The following is a 22,053-nucleotide window of genomic DNA, read 5'->3' as shown; positions in this document are numbered from 1 at the left end:
CTTCCTGCTGCATTCGCCAATCCTAATTGGGAACCCACCGCTTCTGCAGCGCCCGTACTTCCCCCATTCACATCCCCAACCAAATGCAGTCGGCTGCATGAGAGGCATTTTCTTTATGTCCTCCCGAGTACCCCTACCCAACGAACCCCCCCCAAAAAAGATGTTGTGTCTGCAGCAAGCGCGAATATAGGCGTGACACCCGCTATTATTGTCCCTCCTGTCCTGACAATCCTGGTCTTTGCATTGGTGAATGTTTTGAACGCTACCATTCACTAGTTAAGTATTAGCGTAGGGTACAGCATTGCACAGACTAGGCACACTTTCACAGGGTCTCCCAAGATGCCATCGCATTTTGAGAGACCCGAACCTGGAACCGGTTACAGTTATAAAAGTTACAGTTACAAAAAAAGTGTAAAAAAAAAAAAATATATATCAAATAAAAAAAAATAGTTGTTGTTTTATTGTTCTCTCTCTCTCTATTCTCTCTATTGTTCTGCTCTTTTTTACTGTATTCTATTCTGCAATGTTTTATTGTTATTATGTTTTATCATGTTTGCTTTTCAGGTATGCAATTTTTTATACTTTACCGTTTACTGTGCTTTATTGTTAACCATTTTTTTGTCTTCAGGTATGCCATTCACGACTTTGAGTGGTTATACCAGAATGATGCCTGCAGGTTTAGGTATCATCTTGGTATCATTCTTTTCAGCCAGCGGTCGGCTTTCATGTAAAAGCAATCCTAGTGACTAATTAGCCTCTAGACTGCTTTTACAAGCCGTGGGAGGGAATGCCCCCCCCCACCGTCTTCCGTGTTTTTCTCTGGCTCTCCTGTCTCAACAGGGAACCTGAGAATGCAGCCGGTGATTCAGCCAGCTGACCATAGAGCTGATCAGAGACCAGAGTGGCTCCAAACATCTCTATGGCCTAAGAAACCGGAAGCTACGAGCATTTTATGACTTAGATTTCGCCGGATGTAAATAGCGCCATTGGGAAATTGGGAAAGCATTTTATCACACCGATCTTGGTGTCATCAGATGCTTTGAGGGCAGAGGAGAAATCTAGGGTCTAATAGACCCCAATTTTTTCAAAAAAGAGTACCTGTCACTACCTATTGCTATCATAGGGGATATTTGCATTCCCCGAGATAACAATAAAAATGATTAAAAAAAAAAAAAATGAAAGGAACAGTTTAAAAATAAGATAAAAAAGCAAAAAAATAATAAAGAAAAAAAAAAAAAAAGCACCCCTGTCGCCCCCTGCTCTCGCGCTAAGGCGAACGCAAACGGCGGTCTGTCGTCAAACGTAAACAGCAATTGCACCATGCATGTGAGGTATCGCCGCGAAGGTCAGATCGAGGGCAGTAATTTTTGCAGTAGACCTCCTCTGTAAATCTAAAGTGGTAACCTGTAAAGGCTTTTAAAGGCTTTTAAAAATGCATTTATTTTGTTGCCACTGCACGTTTGTGCGCAATTTTAAAGCATGTCATGTTTGGTATCCATGTACTCGGCCTAAGATCATCTTTTTTATTTCATCAAACATTTGGGCAATATAGTGTGTTTTAGTGCATTAAAATTTAAAAAAGTGTGTTTTTTCCCCAAAAAATGCGTTTGAAAAATCGCTGCGCAAATACTGTGTGAAAAAAAAAAATGAAACACCCACCATTTTAATCTGTAGGGCATTTGCTTTAAAAAAATATATAATGTTTGGGGGTTCAAAGTAATTTTTTTGCAAAAAAAAAATAACTTTTTCATGTAAACAATGAGTGTCAGAAAGGGCTTTGTCTTCAAGTGGTTAGAAGAGTGGGTGATGTGTGACATAAGCTTCTAAATGTTGTGCATAAAATGCCAGGACAGTTCAAAACCCCCCCAAATGACCCCATTTTGGAAAGTAGACACCCCAAGCTATTTGCTGAGAGGCATGTCGAGTCCATGGAATATTTTATATTGTGACACAAGTTGCGGGAAAGAGACAAATTTTTTTTTTTTTTTTTTGCACAAAGTTGTCACTAAATGATATATTGCTCAAACATGCCATGGGAATATGTGAAATTACACCCCAAAATACATTCTGTTGCTTCTCCTGAGTACGGGGATACCACATGTGTGAGACTTTTTGGGAGCCTAGCCGCGTACGGGACCCCGAAAACCAAGCACCGCCTTCAGGCTTTCTAAGGGCGTGAATTTTTGATTTCACTCTTCACTGCCTATCACAGTTTCGGAGGCCATGGAATGCCCAGGTGGCACAAACCCCCCCCCCCAAATGACCCCATTTTGGAAAGTAGACACCCAAAGCTATTTGCTGAGAGATATAGTGAGTATTTTGCAGACCTCACTTATTGTCACAAAGTTTTGAAAATTGAAAAAAGAAAAAAAAAAAAGTTTTTTCTTGTCTTTCTTCATTTTCAAAAACAAATGAGAGCTGCAAAATACTCACCATGCCTCTCAGCAAATAGCTTGGGGTGTCTACTTTCCAAAATGGGGTCATTTGGGGGGGTTTTGTGCCACCTGGGCATTCCATGGCCTTCAAAACTGTGATAGGTAGTGAGGAGTAAAATCAAAAATGTACGCCCTTAGAAATCCTGAAGGCAGTGATTGGTTTTCGGGGCCCCGTACGCAGCTAGGCTCCCAAAAAGTCTCACACATGTGGTATCCCCATACTCAGGAGAAGCAGCTAAATGTATTTTGGGGTGCAATTCCACATATGCCCATGGCCTGTGTGAGCAATACATCATTTAGTGACAACTTTGTGCAAAAAAAAAAAAGTGTCACTTTCCCGCAACTTGTGTCAAAATATAAAATATTCCATGGACTCAATATGCCTCTCAGCAAATAGCTTGGGGTGTCTACTTTCCAAAATGGGGTCATTTGGGGGGGTTTGTGCCACCTGGGCATTCCATGGCCTCTGAAACTGTGATAGGCAGTGAAGAGTGAAATCAAAAATTTACACCCTTAGAAATCCTGAAGGCGGTGATTGGTTTTCGGGGTCCCGTACGCGGCTAGGCTCCCAAAAAGTCCCACACATGTGGTATCCCCGTACTCAGGAGAAGCAGCTGAATGTATTTTGGGGTGCAATTCCACATATGCCCATGGCCTGTGTGAGCAATATATCATTTAGTGACAACTTTTTGTAAATATATATTTTTTTTTTGTCATTATTCAATCACTTGGGACAAAAAAAATAAATATTCAATGGGTTCAACATGCCTCTCAGCAATTTCCTTGGGGTGTCTACTTTCCAAAATGGGGTCATTTGTGGGGGTTTTGTACTGCCCTGCCATTTTAGCACCTCAAGAAATGACATAGGCAGTCATAAACTAAAAGCTGTGTAAATTACAGAAAATGTACCCTAGTTTGTAGACGCTATAACTTTTGCGCAAACCAATAAATATACGCTTATTGACATTTTTTTTACCAAAGACATGTGGCCGAATACATTTTGGCCTAAATGTATGACTAAAATTTAGTTTATTGGATTTTTTTTATAATAAAAAGTAGAAAATATCATTTTTTTTCAAAATTTTCGGTCTTTTTCCGTTTATAGCGCAAAAAATAAAAACTGCAGAGGTGATCAAATACCATCAAAAGAAAGCTCTATTTGTGGGAAGAAAAGGACGCAAATTTCGTTTGGGTACAGCATTGCATGACCGCGCAATTAGCAGTTAAAGCGACGCAGTGCCAAATTGGAAAAAGACCTCTGGTCCTTAGGCAGCATAATGGTCCGGGGCTCAAGTGGTTAATAAGCACAACAACAGAAAGCCCCGGGGTCACTGGGATGCACAGGTTGCCTGAGGTCACTGGGAGGCACAGCATGCTCCGGGGTCACTGGGAGACACAGCATGCTCTGGGGTAACAGGGAGGCACACAGGATACCCCAGGGTCGCTGGGAGGCACAGCATGTCCCGGGGGTCACTGGGAGGCACAGCATGCTACGGGGTCACTGGGAGGCACAGCATGCTACGGGGTCACTGGGAGGCACAGCATGCTACGGGGTCACTGGGAGGCACAGCATGCTACGGGGTCACTGGGAAGCACAGGTTGCCTGAGGTCACTGGGAGGCACAGCATGCTCCGGGGTCACTGAGAGGCACACAGGATGCTCTGGGGTCACTGGGAGGCACACAGGATGCTCTGGGGTCACTGGGTGGCACAGCATGCTCCGGGGTCACTGGGAGACACACAGGATGCCCTGGGGTCACTGGAAGGCACAGCATGCTCCGGGGTCACTGGGAGACACACAGGATGCCCCGGAGTCACTGGGAGGCACAGCATGCCCCGGGGTCACTGGATATGACTATGTCTCAAAGGTTGATCTGGTGCCCTTTGGGTTACACAGAGGTGTACTGGTGGTATGGAGACAGGAGCACACAGGAGGCCAGGTACCTCCTAACCACTGGCAGCATGAAAGAATGGGAGGACACAAATCACTGAAGGCCACAGGTAGGATCGCAGCAACACTTTGCTTGAATGCCATGCATGGCTTTGCAAATTTAAAGCCACAGCAATCAAAAGAGCGATCTCCTGAACTGGTCCCACGGGGTGAAAGCTGGAAGTGCCAGAAAGAAGAGCCAGTGCTGGATCCTGGGAGGAGGTGAATGTATCACCCGTGGCTGTGCGGTCTTCGACCTAAGACGGTGTACGTACACTGGCCTGCGCGGTTATTTCTCAGACAGATGGTAGATTACCAATCACTGAGCATTGAGAACTCTGAGAAGAAGAATCTACACGCTGCTGTGGAATGGGGGTTGTGCACAAGTTACCTCCCAAAGCCCCAGGATCCTCCAGGGCGGAGTCTTGTTCCTCAGGTCCAGCCCAGTCTCCTCCTGCAGCTCTCTCAGCCCGGCATTGAGGAGCTGCCAATGTGAATGTGTACAGAATTACCCGAGATACGATACAAAAAAAAAAAAAAAAAAACAGGTATATTGACGAGACGCCTTGCACTCACCTGCTCTCCTGGCTCCATGTGACCACCTGTACAACATAAGATGAAAACGGCTGAAACTCTCTCACACAGGGACAGTGCAAGTTCATAAAAAATAACTTATATAAAGGGGGGAAACAATATTTTTTAAAAAATGTTCTACGGTCACTGGGAGACACACAGGATGCTCCGGGGTCACTGGGAGACACACAGGATGCTCCGGGGTCACTGGGAGACACACAGGATGCTCCGGGGTCACTGGGAGACACACAGGATGCTCCAGGGTCACTGGGAGACACACAGGATGCTCCGGGGTCACTGGGAGACACACAGGGATGCTCCGGGGTTACTGGGAGACACACAGGGATGCTCCGGGGGTTACTGGGAGACACAGGGTGCTCTGGGGTCAGTGGGAGATACACGGCATGTTCCAGGGTCTCTTGGAGACACACAGGAAGCTCCGGGGTCCCTGGGAGACACATAGGATGCCCCGTGGTCACTGGGAGATACACAGGGTGCTCTGGAGTCACTGGGAGCTACAGCATGCCTCGTTGTCACTAGTAGACACACGGGATATTCTGGGGTCACTAGGAGATACACGGGGTGCTTTGGGGTCACCGGGAGACACAGGATGCTCTGGGGTCACAGGGAGATACACGGGGTGCTTTGGGGGTCACTGGGAGATACATGGGATGCTTCGGGGTCACTGGGAGACAAAGGATGCTGCGGGGTCACTGGGAAACACACAGGATGCTGCAGGGTCACTGGGAAACACACAGGATGCTGCGGGGTCCCTGGGCGACACACAGGATGCTGCAGGGTCACTGGGAGACACACAGAATGCTGCGGGGTCCCTGGGCGACACACAGGATGCTGCGGGGTCACTGGGAGACACACAGGGTGCCCTCGGGGTCACTGGGAGACACACAGGGTGCTCCGGGGACCCTGGGAGAGACACAGGATGCTCTGGGGTCAATGGGAGACAAACAGAGATGCTCCGGGGTCACTGGGAGACACACGGTATGCTCCGGGTCACTGGGAGACACACGGGATGCTCCGGGGTCACTGGGAGACACACAGAGTGCTCCTGGGTCACTGGGAGACACACAGGGTGCTCCTGGGTCACTGGGAGACACACAGGGTGCTCTGGGGTCACTGGGAGACACACAGGGTGCTCTGGGGTCACTGGGAGACACACAGGGTGCTCCGGGGTCACTGGGAGTCACACAGGGTGCTCCAGGTTCACTGGGAGACACAGGATGCTCCGGGATCACTGGGAGACACATAGGATGCTCCGTGGTCACTGGGAGATACACAGGGTGCTCTGGAGTCACTGGGAGCCACAGCATGCCTCGCGGTCACTGGGAGACACACGAGATATTCTAGGGTCACTGGGAGATACACGGGGTGCTTTGGGGTCACTGGGAGATACACGGGATGCTCCAGGGTCACTGGGAGACACAGGATGCTCCGTGTTTACTGGGAGACACACAGGATGCTGCGGGGTTACTGGGAGACATACAGGATGCTGCTGGGTCACTGGGAGACACACAGGATGCTCTGGGGTCAGGGGGAGACACACAGGGTGCTCCGGGGGCTCTGGGAGACACACTATGCTTCGGGGTCACTGGGAGACACACAGGGATGCTCCGGGGTTACTGGGAGACACAGGGTGCTCCGGGGTCACTGGGAGATACACGGCATGTCCTGGGGTCACTGGGAGACAAACGGGATGCTCCGTGGTCACTGGGAGACACATAGGATGCTCCGTGGTCACTGGGAGATACACAGGATGCTCTGGAGTCACTGGGAGCCACAGCATGCCTCGTGGTCACTGGGAGACACACTGGATATATTGGGGTCACTGGGAGATACACAGGGTGCTTTGTGGTCACTCGGAGACACACAGGATGCTCTGGGGTCATTGGGAGATACACGGGGTGCTTTGGGGTCACTGGGAGATACACGGGATGCTCCGGGGTCACTGGGAGACACACAGGATGCTGCAGGGTCACTGGGAAACACACAGGATGCTGCAGGGTCACTGGGAGACACACAGGATGCTGAAGGGTCACTGGGAGACACACAGGATGCTGCGGCATCACTGAGAGACACACAGGGTGCTCCAGGGTCACTGGGAGAGACACAGGATGCTCTGGGGTCAAGGGGAGACACACAGGGTGCTCCGGGAGACACACTATGCTCTGGGGTCACTGGGTGACACACATTGATGCTCCGGGGTTAATGGGAGACACAGGGTGCTCCGGGGTCATTGGGAGATACACGGCATATTCCGGGGTCACTGGGAGACACACGGGATGCTCCGGGGTCACTGGGAGACACATAGGATGCTCCGTGGTCACTGGGAGATACACAGGGTGCTCTGGAGTCACTGGGAGCCACAGCATGCCTCGTGGTCACTGAGAGACACACAAGATATTCTGGGGTCACTGGGAGATACACTGGGTGCTTTGGGGTCACTGGGAGACACACATGATGCTCTGTGGTCACTGGGAGATACACGGGGTGCTTTGGGGTCACTGGGAGACACAGGATGCTCCGTGGTCACTGGGAGACACACAGGATGCTTCGGGGTCACTGGGAGACACAGGATGCTCCGTGGTCATTGGGAGACACACAGGATGCTGTGGAGTCACTGGGAGACACACAGGATGCTGTGGGGTCACTGGGAGACACACAGGATGCTGCGGGGTCACTGGGAGACACACAGGATGCTGCGGGGTCACTGGGAGACACACAGGATGCTCCGAGATCACTGGGAGACACACAGGGTGCTCCAGGGTCACTCAGAGAGACACAGGATGCTCCAGGATCAAGGGGAGACACACAGGGTGCTCCAGGGTCTCTGGGAGACACACTATGCTCCGGGGTCACTGGGAGACACACAGGGATGCTCCGGGGTTACTGGGAGACACAGGGTGCTCTGGGGTCAGTGGGAGATACACGGCATGTTCCAGGGTCTCTTGGAGACACACAGGAAGCTCCGGGGTCCCTGGGAGACACATAGGATGCCCCGTGGTCACTGGGAGATACACAGGGTGCTCTGGAGTCACTGGGAGCTACAGCATGCCTCGTTGTCACTAGTAGACACACGGGATATTCTGGGGTGTTACTAGGAGATACACGGGGTGCTTTGGGGTCATCGGGAGACACAGGATACTCTGGGGTCACAGGGAGATACACGGGGTGCTTTGGGGTCACTGGGAGATACACGGGATGCTTCGGGGTCACTGGGAGACAAAGGATGCTGCGGGGTCACTGGGAAACACACAGGATGCTGCGGGGTCACTGGGAAACACACAGGATGCTGCGGGGTCCCTGGGCGACACACAGGATGCTGCGGGGTCACTGGGAGACACACAGAATGCTGCGGGGTCCCTGGGCGACACACAGGATGCTGCGGGGTCACTGGGAGACACACAGGGTGCCCTCGGGGTCACTGGGAGACACACAGGGTGCTCCGGGGACCCTGGGAGAGACACAGGATGCTCTGGGGTCAAGGGGAGACACACAGGGTGCTCCGGGAGACACACTATGCTCCGGGGTCACTGGGAGACACACAGGGATGCTCCGGGGTTACTGGGAGACACAGGGTGCTCTGTGGTCACTGGGAGATACACGGCATGTTCCGGGGTCACTGGGAGACACATGGGATGCTCCGGGGTCACTGGGAGACACAGGATGCTTCGGGGGGTCACTGGGAGACACACAGGATGCTCCCGGGTCACCGGGAGACACACAGGGATGCTCCGGGGTCACTGGGAGACACACAGGGATGCCCTGGGGTCACTGGGAGACACACAGGGATGCCCTGGGGTCACTGGGAGGCACAGCATGCCCTGGGGTCACTGGGAGACACGCGGAATGCTCTGGGGTCACTGGGAGACACACGGGATGCTCTGGGGTCACTGGGAGACACACGGGATGCTCTGGGGTCACTGGGAGACACAGGATGCTCTGGGGTCACTGGGAGATACACAGGGTGCTTCTAGGTCACTGGGAGACACATGGGATGTTCCGGGGTCACTGGGAGACACACGGGATGCTGCGGGGTCACTGAAAGATACACGGTGCTTTGGGGTCACTGGAAGATACACGGGATGCTCCGGGGTCACTGGGAGACACACAGGGTGCTCCGGGGTCACTGGGAGACACACAGGGTGCTCCGGAGTCACTGGGAGACACACTATGCTCCGGGGTCACGGGAGACACACAGGGATGCCCCGGGGTCACTGGGACACACACAGGGAACCTCCGGGGTCACTGGGAGACACACAGGGATGCTACGGGGTCACTGGGAGACACAGGATGCTCTGGAATCACTGGGAGACACAGAGGGTGCTCCGGGGTCACTGGTAGAGACACACAGGGTGCTTCATGGTCACTGGGAGACACACTGGATGCTCTGGGGTCACTGGGAGACACACTGGATGCTCTGGGGTCACTGGGAGACACACTGGATGCTCCGGGGTCACTGGGAGACACACAGGGATGCTCTGGGGTCACTGGGAGACACACAGGGATGCTCTGGGGTCACTGGGAGACACACAGGGATGCTCTGGGGTCACTGGGAGACACACAGGGATGCTCTGGGGTCACTGGGAGACACACAGGGATGCTCTGGGGTCACTGGGAGACACACAGGGATGCTCTGTGGTCACTGGGAGACACACAGGGTGCTCCGGGGTCACTGGGAGACACACAGTCCGGAACCATCTTCACAACTAGACTTACAAGGTCCGAATGAAGCCTTATTTCTTCAACATTCTGCATCGGTAAAATGTTTCAAACAACTACTGCATTTGAACCTTTTACAAGGGGTGTTTTGTTGTAATTATGATTAAGAAATAATACATTTTATAATCTTCTGATGGAGATGTTAAAATCGGTTAGGCCTCAAGACAAGATAGATGGACTAAAGGTCTTTGTGAATTCATATGTTTTCCAAATTTTCAATGGATCAACCATTTTTAGTTTATACAAACTTTGTTATGAAACAAATTTGCTTTAACAATAATGTCCCGTTTCACAAAACAAGAAGATATTTACCTGTCTTTGGTGGGTAAATAAAAGCGACAAACACAGCCACAAAAAAAAGGGTTATACAGACTATTATCACATAAAAATCACCCTTGGCTAGCAAAACCCATTGTGTTAGATTTTAGGAGCTGTGTAGATAGCTAATTCATCTCCATTGAGTCTGTCCAAAGTTCACTTCAAATGGTGCAGTCAGTATTATGTTTAAAATACATGTGGTTATAAGTCATTCAAATTATAATATTATATTCCAGACCACAGATACCATTAAAATTTTAGTATCTACTGACCTAATGATAATTCTGTTATAAAGGGAAAAATATAAAGGTTGTGATTTAGGACAAATTATAAGTAGAATTGTTTAAGATGGCAGTCAGTATTATGAAAACATATGAATCGCGATTATAACTGTACACATAGCATGTGTCTTTAGATAAACAAATATTCATTGGATATACCAGAGTTATAAATTTATCCACATAGATAATCATTTTATGTGATATCGATTAATATATATATAACATGTGTCTTTCCTAGATAGACCAGTCTTTATAAGATATACATTTATATAGATAGAACCATTTTATGTGATAGTGATTAATCAAAATTATACTGAGCATATTTTATATTAGACCGGTTATACTTAAAGATATATATTCTTCTCACCAAGATACAAACAAATACACATTAAGAAAATAGAACATTTTATTTAAAAGATAGTTCAGAACACATTTTTCTGCTCTCAGACATGCCTAGTGGTTGAAGGTGATATTACCTGAAACTCACTAAGAAGTAAATTATTAGATTTCTTTAACCAATGGAAAAGAAGCCATACCTATTGGGCTGAGCCTATTATAATTTTTATGATCTTTTTGTCTGAGATGGGATTTAGAGGGAGGAGAGATACCATGAGAGGGACTCAAGAACATTCAGAAACACCTGATTACCATCAATCATACACCATTCATCTACTCACACTTGTACATTAATTAAGATTCCGGAACACCTTATGCTTTGGAACTTGGAGGTCGCAAGAAGTAATTCCTCTTTAAGAGTATCCATCTTGAAAGCCACAGCAGCCATTCTAAAAACTCTGGTAACCAGAAATTCAGACCAGTAGCCATTTTGGAATTGGTAATTATATTGTGTTGATTTTATCTTATATTCATTTGTGTTCTCTTAAATATTGATTAATTGAGTATTTTACAATTGATCATTTTTCTCCCGAATCAATAACCGCCTTGTAGATTTTTCTCTAAAGATTCAATTTTCAATATATATTTTTCATTTTGCATAGTTTCCATTTTATGACATAACAAACGTCTAATTTTATTTCACGCTGTTAACCACTTACTTACCTGCAGTACAGTAACTGTTGAATTTGTGAAATATAGACGTTCTGTCTAATTGTCATTTTACAAGGATATTGATTCTACAGGGAAGTTTATCACTGTTGTATCACATCAAAGGTACTACACTCCAATTTAGCAGGTGTTTCAATTGATATTCAATATTTTATGTAACGCAATCGGTATTTTAATTTTATGTAACGTTTGTTTATGTCAACCAATATATAAAACTATTTTGTATGATTACATGTCTGGTGAATACATTTCATATTTTAGGCTGTGATCATAATAGATTGAATTTGTATCTTAAAAATATCATCGTTAAAAATTACTTAATCATAAATACCGTGCAGGAAAACTTTCCTTAACCACTTGACGACCGCCTCACGCCGATTTACGTCGGCAAGGTGGCACGGACAGGCAAAATCACGTACATATACGTGATTTGCCTTCCGCGGGTGGGGGGTCCGATCGGACCCCCCCCCCCCCGGTGCCCGAGGCGGTCGTCTTTTCTCCCACGGCGATCGGAGTTGAGGGGGAGGCCATCCGTTCATGGCCCCCCCCCTCGCGATCGCCGCCGGCCAATGAGAACATTCCTTTGCTGCTGTATGCTAAACAGCAGCAAAGGAAATGATGTCATCTCTCCTCGGCTCGGTAATTTCCGTTCCGGCCCGAGGAGAGAAGACAGGTATGTGAGTGCACAACACACACACAGTAGGACATGCCAGGCACACAAAACACCCCGATCCCCCCCCCCCGATCGGCCCCCGATCCCCCCCCAATCACCCCCCCCCCCCCCCTTGTCACAAACTGACACCAGCAGTTTTTTTTTTTTTTCTGATTACTGCATGGTGTCAGTTTGTGACAGTTACAGTGTTGGGACAGTTAGTATTACCCCCCTGTAGGTCTAGGATACCCCCCTAACCCCCCCTAATAAAGTTTTAACCCCTTGATCACCCCCTGTCACCAGTGTCACTAAGCGATCATTTTTCTGATCGCTGTATTAGTGTCGCTGGTGACGCTAGTTAGTGAGGTAAATATTTAGGTTCGCCGTCAGCGTTTTATAGCGTCAGGGACCCCCATATACTACCGAATAAATGTTTTAACCCCTTGATTGCCTCCTAGTTAACCCTTTCACCACTGATCACCGTATAACCGTTACGGATGACGCTGGTTAGTTCGTTTATTTTTTATAGTGTCAGGGCACACGCCGTTTATTACCGAATAAAGGTTTAGCCCCCTGATCGCCCGGCGGTGATATGTGTCGCCACAGGCAGCGTCAGATTAGCGCCAGTACCGCTAACACCCACGCACGCAGCATACGCCTCCCTTAGTGGTATAGTATCTGTACGGATCAATATCTGATCCGATCAGATCTATACTAGCGTCCCCAGCAGTTTAGGGTTCCCAAAAACACAGTGTTAGCGGGATCAGCCCAGATACCTGCTAGCACCTGCGTTTTGCCCCTCCGCCCGGCCCAGCCCAGCCCAGCCCACCCAAGTGCAGTATCGATCGATCACTGACACTTACAAAACACTAAACGCATAACTGCAGCGTTCGCAGAGTCAGGCCTGATCCCTGCGATCGCTAACCCTTTTTTTGGTAGCATTTTGGTGAACTGGCAAGCACCAGCCCCAGGCAGCGTCAGATTAGCGCCAGTACCACTAACACCCACGCACGCACCGTACACCTCCCTTAGTGGTATAGTATCTGAACGGATCAATATCTGATCCGATCAGATCTATACTGGCGTCCCCAGCAGTTTAGGGTTCCCAAAAATGCAGTGTTAGCGGGATCAGCCCAGATACCTGCTAGCACCTGCATTTTGCCCCTCCGCCCGGCCCAGCCCACCCAAGTGCAGTATCGATCGATCACTGTCACTTACAAAACACTTAACGCATAACTGCAGTGTTCGCAGAGTCAGGCCTGATCCCTGCGATCGCTAACAGTTTTTTTGGTAGCTTTTTATTGAACTGGCAAGCATCAGCGGCCTAGTACACCCGGTCGTAGTCAAACCAGCACTGCAGTAACACTTGGTGACGTGGCGAGTCCCATAAGTGCAGTTCAAGCTGGTGAGGTGGCAAGCACAAGTAGTGTCCCGCTGCCACCAAGAAGACAAACACAGGCCCGTCGTGCCCATAATGCCCTTCCTGCTGCATTCGCCAATCCTAATTGGGAACCCACCGCTTCTGCAGCGCCCGTACTTCCTCCATTCACATCCCCAACCAAATGCAGTCGGCTGCATGAGAGGCATTTTCTTTATGTCCTCCCGAGTACCCCTACCCAACGAACCCCCCCAAAAAAGATGTTGTGTCTGCAGCAAGCGCGGATATAGGCGTGACACCCGCTATTATTGTCCCTCCTGTCCTGACAATCCTGGTCTTTGCATTGGTGAATGTTTTGAACGCTACCATACACTAGTTGAGTATTAGCGTAGGGTACAGCATTGCACAGACTAGGCACACTTTCACAGGGTCTCCCAAGATGCCATCGCATTTTGAGAGACTCGAACCTGGAACCGGTTACAGTTATAAAAGTTACAGTTACAAAAAAAGTGTAAAAAAAAAAAAATATATATAAAATAAAAAAAAATAGTTGTTGTTTTATTGTTCTCTCTCTCTCTATTCTCTCTCTCTTGTTCTGCTCTTTTTTACTGTATTCTATTCTGCAATGTTTTATTGTTATTATGTTTTATCATGTTTGCTTTTCAGGTATGCAATTTTTTATACTTTACCGTTTACTGTGCTTTATTGTTAACCATTTTTTTGTCTTCAGGTATGCCATTCACGACTTTGAGTGGTTATACCAGAATGATGCCTGCAGGTTTAGGTATCATCTTGGTATCATTCTTTTCAGCCAGCGGTCGGCTTTCATGTAAAAGCAATCCTAGTGACTAATTAGCCTCTAGACTGCTTTTACAAGCCGTGGGAGGGAATGCCCCCCCCACCGTCTTCCGTGTTTTTCTCTGGCTCTCCTGTCTCAACAGGGAACCTGAGAATGCAGCCGGTGATTCAGCCAGCTGACCATAGAGCTGATCAGAGACCAGAGTGGCTCCAAACATCTCTATGGCCTAAGAAACCGGAAGCTACGAGCATTTTATGACTTAGATTTCGCCGGATGTAAATAGCGCCATTGGGAAATTGGGGAAGCATTTTATCACACCGATCTTGGTGTCATCAGATGCTTTGAGGGCAGAGGAGAAATCTAGGGTCTAATAGACCCCAATTTTTTCAAAAAAGAGTACCTGTCACTACCTATTGCTATCATAGGGGATATTTGCATTCCCCGAGATAACAATAAAAATGATTAAAAAAAAAAAAAATGAAAGGAACAGTTTAAAAATAAGATAAAAAGGCAAAAAAATAATAAAGAAAAAAAAAAAAAAACACCCCTGTCGGCCCCTGCTCTCGCGCTAAGGCGAACGCAAACGGCGGTCTGTCGTCAAACGTAAACAGCAATTGCACCATGCATGTGAGGTATCGCCGCGAAGGTCAGATCGAGGGCAGTAATTTTTGCAGTAGACCTCCTCTGTAAATCTAAAGTGGTAACCTGTAAAGGCTTTTAAAGGCTTTTAAAAATGCATTTATTTTGTTGCCACTGCACGTTTGTGCGCAATTTTAAAGCATGTCATGTTTGGTATCCATGTACTCGGCCTAAGATCATCTTTTTTATTTCATCAAACATTTGGGCAATATAGTGTGTTTTAGTGCATTAAAATTTAAAAAAGTGTGTTTTTTCCCCAAAAAATGCGTTTGAAAAATCGCTGCGCAAATACTGTGTGAAAAAAAAAAATGAAACACCCACCATTTTAATCTGTAGGGCATTTGCTTTAAAAAAATATATAATGTTTGGGGGTTCAAAGTAATTTTTTTGCAAAAAAAAAATAACTTTTTCATGTAAACAATGAGTGTCAGAAAGGGCTTTGTCTTCAAGTGGTTAGAAGAGTGGGTGATGTGTGACATAAGCTTCTAAATGTTGTGCATAAAATGCCAGGACAGTTCAAAACCCCCCCAAATGACCCCATTTTGGAAAGTAGACACCCCAAGCTATTTGCTGAGAGGCATGTCGAGTCCATGGAATATTTTATATTGTGACACAAGTTGCGGGAAAGAGACAAATTTTTTTTTTTTTTTTGCACAAAGTTGTCACTAAATGATATATTGCTCAAACATGCCATGGGAATATGTGAAATTACACCCCAAAATACATTCTGTTGCTTCTCCTGAGTACGGGGATAACACATGTGTGAGACTTTTTGGGAGCCTAGCCGCGTATGGGACCCCTAAAACCAAGCACCGCCTTCAGGCTTTCTAAGGGCGTGAATTTTTGATTTCACTCTTCACTGCCTATCACAGTTTCGGAGGCCATGGAATGCCCAGGTGGCACAAAACCCCCCCAAATGACCGAATTTTGGAAAGTAGACACCCCAAGCTATTTGCTGAGAGGTATAGTGAGTATTTTGCAGACCTCACTTTTTGTCACAAAGTTTTGAAAATTGAAAAAAGAAAAAAAAAAAAGTTTTTTCTTGTCTTTCTTCATTTTCAAAAACAAATGAGAGCTGCAAAATACTCACCATGCCTCTCAGCAAATAGCTTGGGGTGTCTACTTTCCAAAATGGGGTCATTTGGGGGGGTTTTGTGCCACCTGGGCATTCCATGGCCTTCAAAACTGTGATAGGTAGTGAGGAGTAAAATCAAAAATGTACGCCCTTAGAAATCCTGAAGGCAGTGATTGGTTTTCGGGGCCCCGTACGCGGCTAGGCTCCCAAAAAGTCCCACACATGTGGTATCCCCGTACTCAGGAGAAGCAGCTGAATGTATTTTGGGGTGGAATTCCACATATGCCCATGGCCTGTGTGAGCAATACATCATTTAGTGACAACTTTGTGCAAAAAAAAAAAAAAGTGTCACTTTCCCGCAACTTGTGTCAAAATATAAAATATTCCATGGACTCAATATGCCTCTCAGCAAATAGCTTGGGGTGTCTACTTTCCAAAATGGGGTCATTTGGGGGGGTTTTGTGCCACCTGGGCATTCCATGGCCTCTGAAACTGTGATAGGCAGTGAAGAGTGAAATCAAAAATTTACACCCTTAGAAATCCTGAAGGCGGTGCTTGGTTTTCGGGGCCCCGTACGCGGCTAGGCTCCCAAAAAGTCCCACACATGTGGTATCCCCATACTCAGGATAAGCAGCTGAATGTATTTTGGGGTGCAATTCCACATAGGCCCATGGCCTGTGTGAGCAATATATCATTTAGTGACAACTTTTTGTAAATATATATATTTTTTTTTTTTTGTCATTATTCAATCACTTGGGACAAAAAAAATAAATATTCAATGGGTTCAACATGCCTCTCAGCAATTTCCTTGGGGTGTCTACTTTTCAAAATGGGGTCATTTGTGGGGGTTTTGTACTGCCCTGCCATTTTAGCACCTCAAGAAATGACATAGGCAGTCATAAACTAAAAGCTGTGTAAATTACAGAAAATGTACCCTAGTTTGTAGACGCTATAACTTTTGCGCAAACCAATAAATATACGCTTATTGACATTTTTTTTACCAAAGACATGTGGCCGAATACATTTTGGCCTAAATGTATGACTAAAATTTAGTTTATTGGATTTTTTTTATAATAAAAAGTAGAAAATATCATTTTTTTTCAAAATTTTCGGTCTTTTTCCGTTTATAGCGCAAAAAATAAAAACTGCAGAGGTGATCAAATACCATCAAAAGAAAGCTCTATTTGTGGGAAGAAAAGGACGCAAATTTCGTTTGGGTACAGCATTGCATGACCGCGCAATTAGCAGTTAAAGCGACGCAGTGCCAAATTGGAAAAAGACCTCTGGTCCTTAGGCAGCATAATGGTCCGGGGCTCAAGTGGTTAATAAGCACAACAACAGAAAGCCCCGGGGTCACTGGGATGCACAGGTTGCCTGAGGTCACTGGGAGGCACAGCATGCTCCGGGGTCACTGGGAGACACAGCATGCTCTGGGGTAACAGGGAGGCACACAGGATGCCCCAGGGTCGCTGGGAGGCACAGCATGTCCCGGGGGTCACTGGGAGGCACAGCATGCTACGGGGTCACTGGGAGGCACAGCATGCTACGGGGTCACTGGGAGGCACAGCATGCTACGGGGTCACTGGGAGGCACAGCATGCTACGGGGTCACTGGGAAGCACAGGTTGCCTGAGGTCACTGGGAGGCACAGCATGCTCCGGGGTCACTGAGAGGCACACAGGATGCTCTGGGGTCACTGGGAGGCACACAGGATGCTCTGGGGTCACTGGGTGGCACAGCATGCTCCGGGGTCACTGGGAGACACACAGGATGCCCCGGAGTCACTGGGAGGCACAGCTTGTCCCGGGGTCACTGGATATGACTATGTCTCAAAGGTTGATCTGGTGCCCTTTGGGTTACACAGAGGTGTACTGGTGGTATGGAGACAGGAGCACACAGGAGGCCAGGTACCTCCTAACCACTGGCAGCATGAAAGAATAGGAGGACACAAATCACTGAAGGCCACAGGTAGGATCGCAGCAACACTTTGCTTGAATGCCATGCATGGCTTTGCAAATTTAAAGCCACAGCAATCAAAAGAGCGATCTCCTGAACTGGTCCCACGGGGTGAAAGCTGGAAGTGCCAGAAAGAAGAGCCAGTGCTGGATCCTGGGAGGAGGTGAATGTATCACCCGTGGCTGTGCGGTCTTCGACCTAAGACGGTGTACGTACACTGGCCTGCGCGGTTATTTCTCAGACAGATGGTAGATTACCAATCACTGAGCATTGAGAACTCTGAGAAGAAGAATCTACACGCTGCTGTGGAATGGGGGTTGTGCACAAGTTACCTCCCAAAGCCCCAGGATCCTCCAGGGCGGAGTCTTGTTCCTCAGGTCCAGCCCAGTCTCCTCCTGCAGCTCTCTCAGCCCGGCATTGAGGAGCTGCCAATGTGAATGTGTACACAATTACCCGAGATACGATACAAAAAAAAAAAAAAAACAGGTATATTGACGAGACGCCTTGCACTCACCTGCTCTCCTGGCTCCATGTGACCACCTGTACAACATAAGATGAAAACGGCTGAAACTCTCTCACACAGGGACAGTGCAAGTTCATAAAAAATAACTTATATAAAGGGGGGAAACAATATTTTTTAAAAAATGTTCTACGGTCACTGGGAGACACACAGGATGCTCCGGGGTCACTGGGAGACACACAGGATGCTCCGGGGTCACTGGGAGACACACAGGATGCTCCGGGGTCACTGGGAGACACACAGGATGCTCCGGGGTCACTGGGAGATACAGGATGCTCCGGTGTCACTGGGAGACACACAGGGATGCTCCGGGGTAACTGGAAGACACACAGGGTGCTCTGGGGTCACATTATACTATGGGGTCACTGGGAGACACAGGGTGCTCTGGGGTCACTGGGAGACACATTTAACTCTGGGGTCAATGGGAGACGTAGGATGCTCCGGGGTCACTGTGAGACACACAGGGTGCTCCGGGAACACTGGGAGACACACAGAATGCTCTGGGGTCACTGCGTAATGCAGAGTGTTCTGGAGGCATGGCGAGAGGAGCACACAAGAGGCGGGCACACATGGACACTGACAGCACTATTAGTGCACATTGCCGTTATCCTGACTGCTGCAGAATACTGACCTGGTGGTACCCAGACATTGGGGAAGATGCTCAGGGTTTTGGTTCTCCTCGTCAGCAGAACCTTTTTGTTGGCCGTCTGCAGCAAGATGGCGACTCCGACATCCACACCTCGGCCCCGGATCTGCTCTGGCAGGCGGGCGGCTTGGTCCGGATTCAGGATTTTTATGGGGCAGAAGGACGACCTCTGTAGGAAGAGCAACATGAATCAGGCGAGCACTCCGCCTGTGTTTGCCGTAATAATGTGCTTCTATGCCAAGACACTTAGTCAGGGATCTAAGTTTTTTAAATACATGTTAGCCCCCTTCTGAATGGGAGCTGGCCCTTTAAGAGGATCCGCATGCAGAAAGCCAGTAAGCAGGCTCCTGTGATTTTATGACCACTATGATTGGCTGTGACAGTGATCATGTGACCAGAAGCAGTAGAGCTCACAGGCTGCTGCAACCTCATAGCCCCTGTATGCGTCCAGCTCTCATTCTTAGTACTGTCTGCTGACCTGTAGCCGGACGCCGCTGGAACCGCTGAATGGCCGATCGGAGATGACAAACCGGTCCTGGTCCAGTCCACAGTTCACAACAGCCTTGTCCTCGTGACCGGAGGAAAAATGCCCAGTGATACCCTAAAAAAAACATATCCAAAAAAAAAACCATATCAGAAAATGCCTTGCAAAACACCCACAAATCTACAGATCGCCAATTTACAAAGAGCGTGAGATCGTTTTTGAAAATAGGTGGAATATACCTTTAAGGTTCCCTTCACACTTGGTGCATTTGTTTTAATCACTAGAGAATAAAATGGCAGTTGTTGCAATACACACCGTATTTGCGCAGCGGTCTTACAAGCGCACTTTTTTTTGGGGAAAAAATACACTTTTTTGAATAAAAAAACAGTAAGGTTAGCCCAATTTTTTTTACATTGTAAAAGATAATGTTACGCCGAGTAAATTGATACCCAACATGTCACGCTTCAAAATTGCGCCCGCTCGTGGAATGGCGACAAACTTTTACCCTTAAAAATCTCAAATAGGTGATGTTTTAAAAAAAATTCTACAGGTTGCACATTTTGAGTTACAGAGGAGGTCTAGGCCTAGAATTATTGCTCTCGCTCTAACGATCGCAGCGATACCTCACATGTGTGGTTTGAACACCGTTTTCGTATGTGGGCGCTACTCACGTATGCGTTCGCTTCTGCACGCGAGCTCGGCGGGAGGGGGCGCATTTACTTTTTTTTTTTCTTATTTATTTTACCTTTTATTTTTACACTGTTCTTTAAAAAAAAAAAAAAAAAGTGTCACTTTTATTCCTATTAGATAATAGAAAATAAAAAGCATGACAGGACCTCTTAAATATGAGCTCTGGGGTCAAAAAGACCTCACATCTCATATTTACACTAAAATGCAAAAAAATAATAAATAAATCAAATGTATTTTTTTTTTTTTAAATGTCGCTTCAAGAGCTAAGGGCGTAAGTGACATTTTGACGTCGCTTCCGCCCTGCAATGGAATGGAGACGGGTGGAGGCCATCTTCCTCCTCACTCGTCTCCATGCCAAGCCAGGAAGAGGACCCGATCGCCTCTGCCGCTACCGACGGCTCTGGTAAGCGGCGGAGGGCACCAGAGAACGGCGGGAAGGGGGGGTGGAGCCTCCTCTCCCGCCACCGATTAAAAAGTGATCTTGCGGCGAATCCGCCGCAGAGACCACTTTTATCTGAAACCAGACCGCTCACTAAAGAAGAGGATACTGGGGTTAGGGTAGCTAGCTGCTGCCATAACAACGATATCCTCAAAATACCGACGTATATCGGCGTGAGCCGGTCCGGAAGTGGTTAAATGCGCCAACATCACTCCTTAATATGGGAAAAAACTGCACCTGCAGAATGTTCGGGTACACAGCACACCAAAAACACACAGGGTTAGGGTTTGGAGTTAGGAGGTTAGAATTAGAGGGTTAGGGATTAGAGTTAGGGGGGTTAGTATTGGAGGGTTAGGGTTGGGGGGCTGAGCTGGGGGTTAGAGTAAGTGAGCTAGGGTTTGAGGTTAGGAGATTAAAGTTAGAGTGTTAGGGTTTAGAGTTGGGGGTCAGGGATGGAAGGTTAGGATTTAGTGTTAGGAGGTTTGCATGAAGGTAAGGCTTCATGCAGACTGTGGGCATCAGGAGTAGAAAAGGTCCCGACATCAAACAATGCACCATCTTTGGTATCAGTGGGTAGAATAGTGGCCCATCCTTGGTGTCATTGAGAGGAATTCTGCCCCTTCATTGGGTGTCAGTGGGGGGGAGGGTAATTATGTCCCATTGCTGGTGTCAGTGGATGAAAACCATGTCCCAAGGGCCAAATTAAGCGAAAGGACCACATCTGGAAGGTGAACCTCCGCCCCAGTCTCAAGTCTTTTGCAGACAGGTTTTCTTCTAAGGTTGTCCTGTATTTGTCTCCATCCATCTTCCCATCAACTCTGACCAGCTTCCCTGTCCCTGCTGAAGAAAAGCATCCCCACCACATGATGCTGCCACCACCATGTTTCACAGTGGGGATGGTGTGTTCAGGGTGATGTGCAGTGTTAGTTTTTCCCCACACATAGCGTTTTGCTTTTAGGCCAAAAAGTTGAATATTGGTCTTATCTGACCAGAGCACCTTCTTCCACATGTTTGCTGTGTCCCCCACATGGCTTCTCACAAACTGCAAATGGGACTTCTTATGACTTTCTTTCACCAATGGCTTTCTTCTTGCCACTCTTCCATAAAGACCAGATTTGTGGAGAACACGACTAATAGTTGTCCTGTGGACAGATTCTCCCACCTGAGCTGTGGATCTCTGCAGCTCCTCCAGAGTTACCATGGACCTGTTGGCTGCTTCTCTGATGAATGTTCTTCTTGCCCGGCCGGTCAGTTTAGGTGGACGGCCATGTCTTGGTAGGTTCCACTAGAACCTGGTGGTTCCACTAGATTTTAGTTAGGGGTATCAAAGTAAAGAGGGCTGAATACAAATGCCCCCCACACACACACACACTTTTCACATATTTATTTGTATCATTTATCATTTTCCTTCCACTTCACAATTATGTGCCACTTTGTG

The 22,053-nt window shown here is 47.6% G+C and overlaps 1 protein-coding gene across 3 annotated transcripts in view; it reads right to left on the bottom strand.

The window, feature by feature from the left end:
• LOC141116833 (nucleoside diphosphate-linked moiety X motif 17-like) overlaps positions 1–22,053 on the bottom strand; it is a 46,241-nt gene that overhangs the window by 23,644 nt on the left and 544 nt on the right. Inside the window, exons 3-6 of one of the 3 annotated variants that reach the window (XM_073609290.1) lie at positions 19,481–19,603; positions 18,988–19,171; positions 18,351–18,376; positions 18,169–18,261 (exon numbers count right to left, since the gene is read on the bottom strand). In XM_073609290.1, coding sequence (XP_073465391.1) covers positions 18,169–18,261; positions 18,351–18,376; positions 18,988–19,171; positions 19,481–19,603 — 426 coding nt within the window. Of the gene's footprint in view, positions 1–4,940; positions 4,967–18,168; positions 18,262–18,350; positions 18,377–18,987; positions 19,172–19,480; positions 19,604–22,053 lie in introns of all 3 variants that reach the window. The other 2 variants (XM_073609288.1, XM_073609289.1) reach the window with 2 other exon arrangements.

The sequence above is a fragment of the Aquarana catesbeiana genome, linkage group LG13 (assembly GCF_042186555.1).
Source record: "Aquarana catesbeiana isolate 2022-GZ linkage group LG13, ASM4218655v1, whole genome shotgun sequence".
Lineage (NCBI taxonomy): Eukaryota > Metazoa > Chordata > Amphibia > Anura > Ranidae > Aquarana > Aquarana catesbeiana.
Note: the sequence above shows the minus strand (reverse complement) of the source record. Positions and strands in the feature narration are given on the sequence as shown.